This window comes from Diplotaxodon limnothrissa, linkage group LG8 (assembly GCF_057381915.1).
Source record: "Diplotaxodon limnothrissa isolate DT_005_m linkage group LG8, D_limnothrissa_male_GT1.1, whole genome shotgun sequence".
Taxonomy (NCBI): domain Eukaryota; kingdom Metazoa; phylum Chordata; class Actinopteri; order Cichliformes; family Cichlidae; genus Diplotaxodon; species Diplotaxodon limnothrissa.
Window position 1 is genome coordinate 10,369,989 of NC_140603.1, and position 14,260 is coordinate 10,384,248.

Genomic DNA, 14,260 nt, shown 5'->3' on the forward strand with positions numbered 1-14,260 from the left:
TTTTTTGACTTACAAAAATCTTTTCAGTTTGATGAGTCCGCCAGTATCAATACTGTGTCTAGTTCAGCACATGCAACCACTGTTCAGTAGCTCAGCGATCTTCCCCAATCATGAGGAAGACTGCTGACTTGACAGTTGTCCAGAGCCACAGAAGGTCATTGCTGCATAGATTGTCTGTCGGAAAAAGTGGACAAACAAAAAGGATGACCAGTCTTCAGATGATTGTGTGTTAGAAGAGCTTTGCAATCAGTGGACTGTAGCTGGTGTTAGTGCATTAGGAGGCACCACAAGCAGACATCTTTAGGAATAGCGGGGAACAGTCACACACTAATTTTTTGCACTTCATTTTGAAATTAAGGCGGTAGAGCACACGAGTCACATACAACTCACTTTGATCTTAGGTGCGATGGCGCAGTGACATTACAGGATAAATGTGTAAAATTACAGAAAGAGTTTGGGTAGTTTATTGCCCAGGCTGTCCTGTTTGTTTGTTTTTTAATCATTAATTCACAGAAATGTTTCTTCTGTGAATTATTTTACTGTGGACTCACAGAAAAATAAATAAATAAATGAAAAATTAAAAAAAACTTACATGATTTAATTTAATAATTTGGTGTAGTATTAATGGTATTTATTTTGGGCGGTGGTGAGGTCTTTACCAATAGGAAAAGCTTTCAAACTAAAAGTTCAAAAACTATCCTCCACTTAATGTTTTCCAAAGTCTTTGCTGGGCTGATCCTGCTCCCTGGGCCTTATCGTTGTTTGGAGGAAGAGTGGGAGAGGCACAGAATCCAGTGGGAAGTTTCCACGGTCTGTGATGATGCTGATGTTGTTGGTGGCTGGCCCACTGTGTGTTATGAAGTCCAAAGTCAACACAATCGTCTTCATGGTTCCATCTGCTGACATGCTTTATGGAAACACAGATCTCCTTTTCCAGTAGGACTTAGCATCTACCTCCAGTGCCAGAACTGCTACCGAATGTTGAACACCTTATTGTGTTTCATTGGCCAACCAGCTCCTGACCTGAACCCTGTAGAGAATTCATCTACAGGGTCAAAGCCACCTGGGCTTCAATAACACCTCAGCAGAGCCACGATGCACTAATGCAGCAGTTCTTGGTAAAGGAGTCCAAACAAAAAACTGAGTAGAAGTGAACAAACTTTTCAAGAGAAAAATAGTCGGAAAAACTGGATTTCTGATTTTCATGAGCTTACATGAAGATCATCAAGTTGGGGGGGAAAAAAGATTTGAAATATTTCACTTGAAGTATGACGAATATATAAGGTATGAAGGCTTACATTCTCTGACGCACCACAATTTCCCTGTGAAATGAACAAATGTTCTAAAGGGCAACATGTCATTGTAAAAGTGAGACATACTTTCCACACACTCACTGAGGCTCAGAATAGCAACATTATAATCTACATGTAACCCAACAATGACCCTTTGAAAGCAAATAGACACCCATTTAATACACCCACACACCAGCTTATACATAAAGTGCCAATATAAGCATTTTATTTCTATTGAAAAGAAAATTACAGTGACAATCAGGGTCCTTTAATAGGAAGGGCTAAATGGATTGTCATGGCAAAAAAAAAGAAGAAAAAGGCAAATGCTGAGTGCAAATGTGCCACACTAGTCACGACGTGATTGGGCTGAAAACTCTCCACAAATTACTGACGATTGCTCGGCTTGGATATAACGAGGTGGTGATGGCCAACAGCCTGCGCTGGAGTCACTCTAAAATAAGACATGCACCATTAAAATAAAGTAATCTTTTTTCCTATAAAAGTCATTTCAAACGTTTGAATAGAACATAAAGTCCTTGGCGGCAAAACTGAAAATATCATTACAGATTAGTTTCTTTGCTTACTGGATTTCTCGTCGGTGCTTTGGAATTAACCTCCTGAAGTGGCGCCAAACTGCACAGCCCCCCCGTCAATATTTCAGAGCAACGTATATCTATATGTTTCTTTCAATGTAAACAAGTTAAGGCCAATATTGTCGTCAACAGACAATACATTTATAGTAGCAAACAGTTTTAACAGTTGATAAATACGAAAAGCTACAACAGCAGAATCTCTCATTAGGCTCATTTCACTACACTTTCCCACAGCACGCGTAAAGGCTGGAAATTTGGGACACTTTCCGACTTACACTTTCTTTACCTGACACCTCCTAAAGATCTTCAAGCTTTTTTTTAAGTTTCATTTCCCCTAAGCCACCAACAAAATCTTCCACAGATTGAAACTTCACGCAACAGAAGCAGCTGCGTAAGACTTGGTGGGACAATCGTTGACATTCTCTCAGAGCTGTATTTTGGCAGGATATTTATGAGAGGATACAGAGAAGGAGAATCTCTGCATAGGCTGAGCTCCAGTGCTACTGAGGACTGCTGTGGTGGGGACACTCGCAAGCCAAAGTAAGAGGTAGGGTGGGGGCTACAGTGGGTTGATAACTGTTGTGTCATCTGCGTGAAAGATCACTTTGAAGACGTATAACAAATGTTGGTGGCTCTGAGTAGAAGTCGGTGATGGAGGGAAACAAAATTATTTCCTCATATGCATGATCTCTCGTTAGCTGGCGTACAGAGCCCAACTGGTATCTGACTTAACTGATATTTTTAGACGACACTCACCTATTATCAGTATATAAATGCCATCTGATATGTGCAGTAACCTTTGTTTTTTTAAATATTACTGTTTCTTTAAGGAAAATAATGGAGAAAGGGATGTGTCGGGCAATTACGGCGACATTACAGAGTTTTACACACTCCCATTCTTTTGCCTTTAATACAATGCCATATTGCACCTCAGCAGATCTGAATTAACAACAAAAGCAATTCCTCCTCTAATTTGACACATGTATTTATATGCTGTATATGTATATGTAGAATACATATACATAAAAAAGCAACCCATCAGGAACAAATCGGCCTCTACAAAATATGGTGAAGTTTTTTCATTTTGTAATATGGAACAGGCTTTGCTGGTACACTTTTATCTATCCTTTAGACTTACATTTGAAATGTCACACTAAATTGATTATTATATGTAAAAGAATCCTGCTAAAGGTAAACACCACCTTTTCGGATATGCAAACTTAACTCTGTTGCAGTGATACTAACTTTGGGAGCTTATATAAATGTGATTTGGTTTTTTTTTTTTAGGGAAAATGGACAAACTGAAGGTTGATGACTCTTGTGCTGACCAGTGTTTAAGCTAAATTAAAGCTGGACCCATTATGATTAATGATTGATTTAAAAGGAAAAAACAGTCATGGGGCATTGGCTTCTTAATCAAGGCATGCTATAAGAAGTTTGAGACTTCAGAAAAACTGGATAGGTGATGATGGTATGTCTTGCTTGACTGAAAATTAGGCGAACATCCACTAGAGGGTCTACTTGGCCAGGGTGCTGTTGCATTGCTTTGTTGCCATATAAAAGTGTTGTGTTGGCAGAGCCTCCGCAGCAAAGGCTCTGTCTGTGCCAGAAATGTTTGGGAGGTGTTGAAGTATACAAACTTGGCAACGTGATCACTCACCGATTCTTACCAGTGACGTGAAAAAGACAGAGATGGAGTCACGCTGAGGCAACGAAGGGCACGCTTTGGTGAAAGTGATACGGACAAAGAGAAAGAGAGCTTTACAACACGAAGGGAAGGACACAAACACAAAGACACATCAGTGAACGTCATGACAGAAGCGGGGAGGATCACTGAAGGAGACAGGCACATGAACATAGCAGTTTTCATAAAGCCTGAACTCGAATGACTTTGGAAACTAGAAAAGTAAAAAGGGAAAAAAACAAAATCAAAAGATCAAAACTGACATTGAAAATATGCATCAATATAAAAAAAATCCACAAGAATAGCAGAAACAGGATAACACTTCAGAAGTCTTAGCTGTGTCGTGAGAAAGAGCTGTGATTCTTTGATTCTCCCTGTATGTAAAGTGTTTGCTTCCTTCATTGCATTGTATCTCGCCAGATAATTGTCCAGCAATGGCTGTGTAAACAAAACCTCCAAAAAAGGTGTGTGTGTGTGTAGTAGATATATATCTGCAAGTGTGCATCAAAGGGGTTTGGCTGAGCACAACAATGCTAGTTCCTCTTCCGTTTATTCTGCGATTGGACTGCTGGCCCAGTTAGAGCTGTGGTAGGCTGGTTAAACCCTTAGCCATCAGATCGCCATGTCTGGTGCGCCTCCACTTCCTCTGAGACGACTAGCAGGAGTTCACAGTTCTTCCCTCGTAGCTGCTGGTGGAGAAACTTCCTGAGAATGTGATAAAAATCAAACAAAGAATTACATTTTTTTAAATTAAAGTGAAAGTGATTAAAGTGAAACAACAACAACAAAATTAACAAGGTGTACGCTGATGTAAAGCTTCAATGAATTATTTTTTAGCCCAGCAGAACAAGTTGTAAACCACAATACAAGTTGTAATTCAAGTTGTTCAGGTTCAGTGAATAGCTTGAAATGAACTGCCAGAGGTTAAAAAAAAGTAAAGGTTACCCAAAACTAAAGAAATAATGCAATTTTTCTTAAATGAATTATACTAAAAGGCCTTTTTCATGGAACATAAAATGGGTTAACAATTTAAACTGTTCTGCAGCAACGGAGGTTTATCAAGCCTTGAAACCTGGTGTTCCAACCCTCTGTCTACATAAACACTGGAACACACTGGATCCATACCCTCTTGAGCATCGGTTGAACAGTATTGCGCTGCATAAAATAGTGTGTTGCTACAAAAATGGTGAGAAAAAGGCAATTAATAATGGAAGATGTCTGGCGCACCCAAAGCCACACCTGAATCAGACGACAAGTTTCTGAGAGTTAACAGCTTGCGTGATAGGCGGCTCAGAGGACAACAGCTTCAAGCACAGCTTAATAGTGGTCGTAGTAAGCAAGTCTCAGTCTGAACTGTGATGAGGAGACTTCGAGCGGACAAGTTGCAGCAAGAAAAATATAGTTAAGACGTCAGAATAAGACAAAGAGGTTTGCCTGGCCATGAAACATTGCCAATGGACTATGGGCAGAAATCTGTGCCATCAGAAACTGAATTTGAATAAGTTAAATTTGAATTTGAATTGCTCAGATTGAATCTGAATTGTAACTTGAATAAATGCTTTTGAAAACCGAATTTGAATTAGTCTAATTTGAAATTGAATTTATGGTTTGAAAATGATCATCACTAAATTGAAATTGAATTTTATATTTTGAAAATGAATTGATTTGCTTTGAAACTGCATTTTATCCTTTAAAAATTCAGCTCTCGAATAATTTCAGTTTCACTTCTCACCATTCAGTTTCAGTTCTACAATTCAATTTCAGTTCCAAAATTCAGTTTTTTGGAACTTACATCCGGTTCCGGTTCAAGCGCAGATTAATAGAACTACGTTTTACTAGCGGACCGAAAGTGTTACCGACGGGAATCTACAGCGTCTTGAGCTGAATTAAGACTTCAGAAGTCATTCGTCATGTCGAGTGACCAGCGGATGAACTCTCAGGTTGGTAATAAATGTATTACATGTATAAGAACAAGCGTCATGTTAACAAATGATAGCCGTACGGTAACTTTTATGCTTATTGTAGCTGTTAGCTAAAAACGCTAATTTAGCGTAGTTTGCCCTGAATTCAGCTTTGACAACAAATATGATCGACTGTTTCTAGTAGAATTCCAAAGTTGTCATCTTGGACCCTCTCAGAGTACCCCCTCTGTATGCTTGCAGAGACCCCTACAGTAGGGAAACATGCAAAACGGTGTCCAAACCTTTGTATTTTAGCTTTATTTATGTCTTACACAGCATCCCAACTCTTTAGCTAACTTAATAACTTTAGCTAAAGTGAATAGTTAGTCTAATTCATTAGTGCAGCATTACTGGATCACCTCTGTTTGAAGTGATATAACATGATATACAACTTTCACTGTGTTTAACTACCATAATAATTCTACTTAATTAATTTTTTTTTAAACATACTGCTCCATTAATATGTTTGACAGGCTGAAGTTGTCGGGTCACCTCCTAAATCGACCATCTTTTACAGGTGTTTTGTGCCAGAAATGGAGTGTCCACTGAAGACTGAAGATACTGAATCTCTACGCCTTGCAATCCATCCCTCTTGTGCCTTCATCTAGACAAGAGACAAACTTAACCACTCTCATATGCTCTGTACCTACATCACCTTCCCTGACAGTCGTAGCTTGGCTCATCTGAGGGTGAAATTATAAGAATGTGTTATTTTGCAAAGTGCTCTCTAGGGTTCCTAAATAAAATATGGCATTGAGGTCTTTTGAATTAATCCCTTCTTCTGAAATATAAGAACCTCTCCTGGTTTTAATGGCACTTTGGATTTCCTTACTTTCTGTTCCACTCCCAACCCCAAATAGATGCTGACAAGCTGCCACAGTAACATGGAAGAGGGAAAGAAGTTGGAAAGGACTACTACAAATAAACCTAATGCCTAACAATGTAAAATAAGAACAATAATAAAGATAAGATGAAGTAACAAGTTTTTAGTTTTTTGTTTATTCCAAATGATCATCCAGATGTCTGTGACATGTGATGACAAACACCATAATGGAAGGCCTTAGTCATCACATGCTTAAACTCATATTTTTGCATATGCTGAACAGGCAGTCAGACATGCTGTAACTGTGGGGTAGAAAACAGCATAAACACCATACGGCAGGGGTCTCAAACTCCAGTCCTCGAGGGCATGGAAAAGTTGCATGACACTGGCCCTCGAGGACTGGAGTTTGAGACCCCTGTCATATTGGTTGAACTGCATGAAGACTCTGAAGTTTCTCTTCTCTTCTGGCAGGACAGGAATGTGGCCTTGTCCTGTGAGCCACTGTAAGGATGTACTTAGAGTAGAACTGGACTGTCACCAGCCTCAGGCTCTTCACCCTTTTCAAAGACAAAGAAGTCATTTAGATAAAATATTAGATATTGTTTACCTGTAAATGCACAAAGTAAATTTAGAAATGTAATTATTGTTAAGAGTGAACAAGCACTGATAGTGTAATCTACAGCTGTGGCCAAACGTTTAGAGAATGAGAAGTGTTGTTTGCTTATTTACAAAGTTTGCTGTTTCAGTGATAGTTGTATATCATATTATATCACTTCAAACAGAGGTGATCCAGTAATGCTGCACTAATGAATTAGGCTACCTATTCACTTTAGCTAAAGTTATTAAGTTAGCTAAAGAGTTGGGATGCTGTGTAAGACATAAATAAAGCTAAAATACAAAGGTTTGGACACCGTTTTGCATGTTTCCCTACTGTAGGGGTCTCTGCAAGCATACAGAGGGGGTACTCTGAGAGGGTCCAAGATGACAACTTTGGAATTCTACTAGAAACAGTCGATCATATTTGTTGTCAAAGCTGAATTCAGGGCAAACTACGCTAAATTAGCGTTTTTAGCTAGCAGCTGCAATAAGCATAAAAGTTACCGTACGGCTATCATTTGTTAACATGACGCTTGTTCTTATACATGTAGTACATTTATTACCAACCTGAGAGTTTATCCGCTGGTCACTCGACATGACGAATGACTTCTGAAGTCTTAATTCAGCTCAAGACGCTGTAGATTCCCGTCAGTAACACTTTAGGTCGGCTAGTAAAACGTAGTTCTATTAATCTGCGCTTGAACCGGAACCGGATGTAAGTTCCAAAAAACTGAATTTTGGAACTGAAATTGAATTGTAGAACTGAAACTGAATGGTGAGAAGTGAAACTGAAAGTATTCGAGAGCTGAATTTTTAAAGGATAAAATGCAGTTTCAAAGCAAATCAATTCATTTTCAAAATATAAAATTCAATTTCAATTTAGTGATGATCATTTTCAAACCATAAATTCAATTTCAAATTAGACTAATTCAAATTCGGTTTTCAAAAGCATTTATTCAAGTTACAATTCTGATTCGATCTGAGCAATTCAAATTCAAATTTAACTTATTCAAATTCAGTTTCTGATGGCACAGATTTCTGCCCATAATGGACCACTGAAGACTGGAAGATGGTATTATGGACTGGATCAAAATTTGAAATCATCACACAAGATATTTGTACGGCATCAAGTAGGCGAAAGGACAACTGTCAAACATGGAAGAGGAAGTGTGATGGTCTGGAGCTGTTTTGCTGGACCCAGTGTCGGTGACTTGTACAAAGGGTGTTACCACAGCGCCATGCAGTACCCTCTGGTCAGGGGTTCATCCTACAGCAAGATGATGACCCAAAACATAAGTCCAAGCTATACCAGAGCTACCTCAGGAAAAAAGAGCAAGACGGTAAGCTTGAAAACATGGAGTGGCCAGCACAGTCTCCAGACTTAAAGCCCATCAAGCTGGTTTGGGATGAACTGGACAGAAGAGTGAAAGCAAAGCAACCTACTGCCACACATTTATGGGAACTTCTGCAACAGATATTGTAAGAACTTTTTGAGGAATATTTAATTTCTATTGTAGAAAGAATGCCACGGGTGTGTTCAGCTGTTATATCTGCCAATGGTGGCTACTTTGATGAGTCAAAAGTTTAGAATACATTTTGGTCTATAAATTGATTCCATGATTTTTTTTTTTTACTCCAATTGCTTATTTCTACTATGCTTTCATCTTAGAGTGCAATGAGACATTAAACTGCATAATTTTCAATTCTAAAACGTTTGACTGGTAGTGTATGTCTGATTAAACCGTGTCTTTTCCATGCATGCTCAACTTGCACATAGAGGCTCAGGCAAATAGTCTTTTGCACATTTACAACCACATGCTAACATGTTCTTTTTTAACTTTATATTTTCAGTGTACACTGAGGGCCATGGGAGCATTGCGATTTCAAATTCCTGTGTATAACTCTACATATGGTCTTCAACAATAAAGCTGACCTTGATTTGACTTTGTTAGTATGTGTATAGAATGGGCAATGTCACCAAGTTTGTCAGAGTAAACCACGGTGTGCCCACCACGAGACTGCTCGTAACAACAAACCTAATCAAACACTTGAATTACCCTTGACCAGCTGAACATGGACATTTTAAAGAAGCTAACAAAGGAAAAGTGATTAAAGTGAAAGCTATCCAGAGCTTAGAGTCAGCCTCGGTATGATCAGTGAAAAACCCCAAAAAACATTAAAGCAGCCAACAAGGAAAACTTGTTTGGTTAAATGTATAATATATATAAATATTTGTTATTGATATATACATATCAATAACATATCAAATATATCAGGTAAAAGTGGGTGTACAACAACCCATTTTAAGTTGTTTATTAGTTAGTTATTTGTACCTTTTCTTAGTAGCAGGGCTCTTTATTTTTATTGCTTAGGGGAGAGAAGATTCTGCAACGCGTGCACCAGGTATAGCGGAATGGTTCGGTTTGTCCCCAGTATACCTTTTTTGCTTTCTTCTGACCACTACTCATGCTAGGGCCTTCATCTGGGCTGGAATTTTCTCCAGGACGCAGGTCATATTGACTATGTTTTCTTTTAAAATATTTATCTATTGCTATTACACGCTGCATTATCTCACATGACTATTATGTCATTTCTTCTTTATTTTCTTCTGTTTTACTGGCAGTTGGCAGCCCATTTAATTAGAGCAGGAAGTTGTACTGCCCTCTAGTGGAAGAGAATGTACCTGTTCTGCCCGATCGCTTTGAGCAGCGGTCCCCAACCCCCGGGCCTCGGACCGGTACCGGTCCGTGAGTCGTTTGGTACCGGGCCACGAGAGTTGAGGCTCAGGTGTGAAATGTATGGTTTTCAGGGTTTTCAGCGTTATTTTGTTATCGTTTTTATCGTTAACTCGATTTTCCTGGGTCTTTTCACGTGTGTTATGAATAAATCTTCTTTTTTTCGGTACCGGTACTAGTTTTATTTTGTTGTATTTATCCGCGACACCCTAAAGGCCGGTCCGTGAAAATATTGTCGGGCATAAACCGGTCCGTGGCGCAAAAAAGGTTGGGGACCGCTGGCTTAGAGTACTAATCAGGTGGAACCAGATTATCTTCCACAGCACACCTGATCATTTCTCGCGGCACACAGTGGTTGGGAAACACTGGTCTACAAGACACAGCCCTCTGCCCTGACCTCTGTCTACACTTTCTGATGAGTTTATAATCTCACTCATTCATTTCAGGACATATGTAATAAAACATTAAGACTATATGGTAAAGTTAGGTCATTCTAAGTAAGTAGTATGAGGTTTTATCACTATAATAGATGGCTAGAACATTTTTGTGGATCAACATGGCTGTCTTGGGCCTTTACAGATCCTCGAGTCATCTAGAATCGTTATGAGGTACATTTCGTCATGAGATGATGAGCTTGATGGTCCGTGCGGCTGTCCGCGTGCCTCTATCGTCTACAGATTTTACATTACAATGCAATAACTATGCATGCACCCCAGGCAGCAGACTTCAAAGAACTTCAACAGGAATAACTACTCAGCTGTGATGCATTAGTTGTCCATGTACATGCAGAGCATCATCAAGGCTTCACACTTACTTCTAACATGGAGCTAACTGTACATTTCTCAGCTAGATCCTCTCCACTAGCACATCTATTAGTTTTTAAAACTTTATGACAACAAAATTATAAAACAACACAGCTGCTGCTGCTGCTGCTACACATGCACACACTCCCCATCCCTCTCACCTGAGCTCATCCGGATTGCCAATTGGTTGAGGGCTACGTAGCTTGGAGTCCAAGTTGTAGTAGACTCCTCCCACCTCTCTGACGCCTATCCAGTGCTGGCGCTTAAGCGGCAACCGGAGGGGCCCCCAGCGCAGATTGGACGGTACGTTCAGGATGAAGCCCTCCACGTTGGACAGTTCAATATTGCCAACATCCCTAAAAAAAAATATATTTTTAATAATAACAATAACAACAACAACAATATTAGTAACACTAATAATACATATATATTACATGACTATTTGAAAATATTTGTATTTACTTTTTTTAAAGATTTTTTTTTTGGCCTTTATTGGATGGAGACAGTGTAGATTGAAAGGAAAGTGGGGATTGAGAGAGGGGAAGACAAAGGGCTGCGGGTCGGACTCGAACCCGGGCCTACTGCTCTCCAGCCATACAGCATTTTTGTTACCTGTCATTATTTGGGCTTGCATTTACTTGAGCAATATATATATATATTTATTTTTACATTGAAACTTTCAGCTATGTTCAGATAAAATGCACTTACAAGTGTAGTCACAACACAAAGGTCCATTCTAAGTCAGGAAGTCCAGAAAAAAAAACCCTGTGATAAACCATCCGCAGTAACAATCACAAGCAAAGCTATTCAGCTATGTACAGGACATCGCAAGAGACTGCGTAGAATACCAGAGAGAAGCATTCTTGCAGCCAGAAGTTTAAACAAACCAGGAAGGCGTATCCATTTTCAAATGAAACAAACAGGTTATATGGCACACATGCTTACGGCACTTCAAAGCACTCTTGATTTTTTTATCAGTTCCCATTGATGACTGTAACGAACACTGTGTAACTCAACTGCGCTGACCTTTGTGCAGTTTGTGTAGCGACATGTGTTGCAAACTTTGCATCTGTCAAAATTCAAAACTGTCATTAACTGGCAAACGAAGACTGAAGTGGAGACTGTGAAGTTTTAGTGCTTGAATGCCTGCCACACCTACGCTCCAGTATCAGAGCACACTTCTAAACACAGTTGACTGTACACTGATGATAATACTACACGAGGACAACGATCAACCAATCAGATTTAATAAAAACTCAGAGTTTGTGGGTTTTCTGCTCCAGAAAGAGAGCTAACTTAAACTCGGGGTCTATTATTGGAGTAACAGACTCTGAGACCGCTGGCAGGTTTTCTTCAACAAACTCTGAGCACATACTGAAATGTATTAATTTAAGAAGTTTACAAATATTATAATCCCACTGATATGTTAGCTTAGTATTTGTTCTATTTAACCTGAGTGCTTATAGAATTGATCTTTTCATCTGTGATTCTGTGGACAATAAGTCATCTCTGAGGCTGTCTGGTGAGGGTTCTCGTTGAGGGACATTCACATTTCTGGATTAAAACGAAGGCTCTGCATTTTCTTTACCCAATGCTGGTACCTTTTTTTTTCATTACACATGCTGAACTGCTAGAAAAAACCTCAAGAGGTTTTTTTTTAACCTGCTCTGTGGATCAGGGCACCAGATTTCCTTGTCTTATCAATCACTTGTCCTCTCATAAGTGACCTTATTATTTTGCTCCCTTCCAAAAATAAATGATATTTATAAATACTCCAGTTGTGGGTTGGAGCTTTTAAGCACACTTTTTTCACCGTGGTCCAAATACTTAAAAATATCTTGGCTGCAAGTGTTTACCGCATCAAAAATCCCCTGTGAGTAGAGTTATAAAAACAGCCTCAGGTCACAGGAACTTCATAAACATAACCAAAGAATAAAAAGAAGTCATGTCTTCTCTTGTCGAGAAATCCAAAATGAGAGAGCGCTTAAGTGCTAGTCCATTCATCGCGTTGTTTTCTCGCCTCAGTCTCCGATTAACGTGCCAGCAACCGAATGTTTACAACATGTAAGCATGTAAAGCCTTAGTTACATGCAAAAAAGAGGTGAATCTCCACTGTGTTATGCCAAACAACAACAGCGCGCATCTGCAGAGCTCAAAAAGAGAAAAACAGGAATGGGTTTTATCGATATAGCAAGTCTGTGTTTGGTGCTGCTGTCAACAGTCATGTAAGACTGATAATGAAGGAAGAAGGAATGCTGATAAAACCGACTCAAACTTTATCAACCACAGGAAGCACTGACTAATCACAGGGATCACTCAGGACCCTGCTGATGAGGTGGCTGAGGTGCAGATGAAAACAAGGGGTGCCTCCTTTTTAGTATTGACAATATATGTGCACTCTAGCGAGATAAGAGAGGAACAAGTGTAAACAAGTACAGATAAGCAACAATAGACTGATTGCTTTTCTTTGGTTTGGGTTTCCTCAGCCTAACATTGACTATTTTGGGAAACAATCAGGGGTAGAAGTCATGAGGCAAATTGCAGTTACAACGTAAGCAAATGGAAATAAATCTATTAAATCAATACTTCTACTAGATTAAATATGATTTATCCATGCTAAGGCTTCTTTTGTTGCTACTCCTACATACCTTCTTTTATCCCACCAAACTGCCTCAAACCCTCGGGTCTGCAGGGCTGCCATAATGACATTGACGTCATAGTTCCCGTTTCCCAGCATGCTCTTTTTGTGAGGCGTCACCATAGTGCTGGGAGAGAGCCTGCAACAAGTCGACAAAAGGGATCGTCCACAGATCACTTAGTCAGATTGTATTTACGAAACATTTTATGCACACCTTAACACTTTTAATCCACATACTGTCTCACCTCTGGTAGATCTCCTGCAGGGTGTCTCGGCTGAAGGCTGTCCCATCCTGGAAGACGTTATTGAGTGCGTGCAGGGCACACAGCTCCCGCCGTTGCTTTTCGTGATAAATGGCCGGAGGCACCAAAGAAGCTTGGGGAGGAGCTGGCGAGGTGAGTGAAGAAGAGGACGATGAGAGATCTTGCTGCTGAGTTTCCCTGGGATCCCTGGACCTCTTCTCCTCTGCTCCCACCACCGCCTCCCCTCCTCCTCCCCCTCCACTTCCTCCACCACCTTTCTGTTTGCTGACCTTCCAGGGCATGCACCCCAGCTCCTGCAGGCTGCCTCGCCCCTTCCCCTTCCACTCACCGGCTGGATACGGAGCACTTCCCATCCCTGGATGTTCACCACCGCCAGCGCTGTCGCCGCCCCCACCTCCACCGGTACCTCCTTCAGCTCCACAACTACTAATGTCAGGACACTACATGAACATCATGACAACCATTTGCGTGATAACCTCTCAGCCACTTGGAAGAGAGGAGCTTGTATCTGGAGGGAGGGTAAATGAGACCTGTGGCTCTCAAACACCGCAAAACCTTCTTTCTGTCTCTTTCCCACTAAAGGACAGATGTGCAGAAAGATCGCTATGAGTGACAAAGTATAACCAGCAAAGATACTCTAGATACTCCAAAATGACAGACTAGTCCTCCAACAGCACAGCGGTGTCATCAATCATAGTGCCGTCACTCTTTGCGTTTTCCACTTCCTCCATCCTCTATGTGCTGACAGCTCTTTCCATCTAAAGCCTATAGCTTAGCAGGTCTTTCCATCCTCCAAGACTTGCTGACGGCAAAGCTACAGTTCCACAGGAACAGAGGAGTCACACACTGTGGAGAAAAATACAGTCAATAA

At 40.2% G+C, this 14,260-nt stretch overlaps 1 protein-coding gene across 1 annotated transcript; it reads right to left on the minus strand.

Moving 5' to 3' along the window:
- Nucleotides 1–3,044: 3,044 nt before the first annotated feature.
- josd1 (Josephin domain containing 1) lies at nucleotides 3,045–13,742 on the minus strand. Its single transcript, XM_085360448.1, has 4 exons — nucleotides 13,372–13,742; nucleotides 13,137–13,265; nucleotides 10,650–10,844; nucleotides 3,045–4,274 (listed from the first exon to the last, which is right to left on the minus strand). Exons 1-4 carry the CDS (start codon nucleotides 13,740–13,742, stop codon nucleotides 4,175–4,177), a joined length of 795 nt encoding a protein of 264 aa, XP_085216574.1. The 3' UTR covers nucleotides 3,045–4,174.
- Nucleotides 13,743–14,260: the final 518 nt, after the last annotated feature.

Excerpts from the sequence above, each read along its gene's own strand:
- josd1 (XM_085360448.1), bottom strand. The coding sequence starts at position 13,742 with ATGGGAAGTGCTCCGTATCCAGCCGGTGAGTGGAAGGGGAAGGGGCGA. Across the intron at positions 13,266-13,371 it reads CTGCAGGAGATCTACCAGAG|GCTCTCTCCCAGCACTATGG; the intron begins GTGAGACAGTAT and ends GACTTGTTGCAG. Across the intron at positions 10,845-13,136 it reads GTTTGGTGGGATAAAAGAAG|GGATGTTGGCAATATTGAAC; the intron begins GTATGTAGGAGT and ends ATTTTTTTTTAG.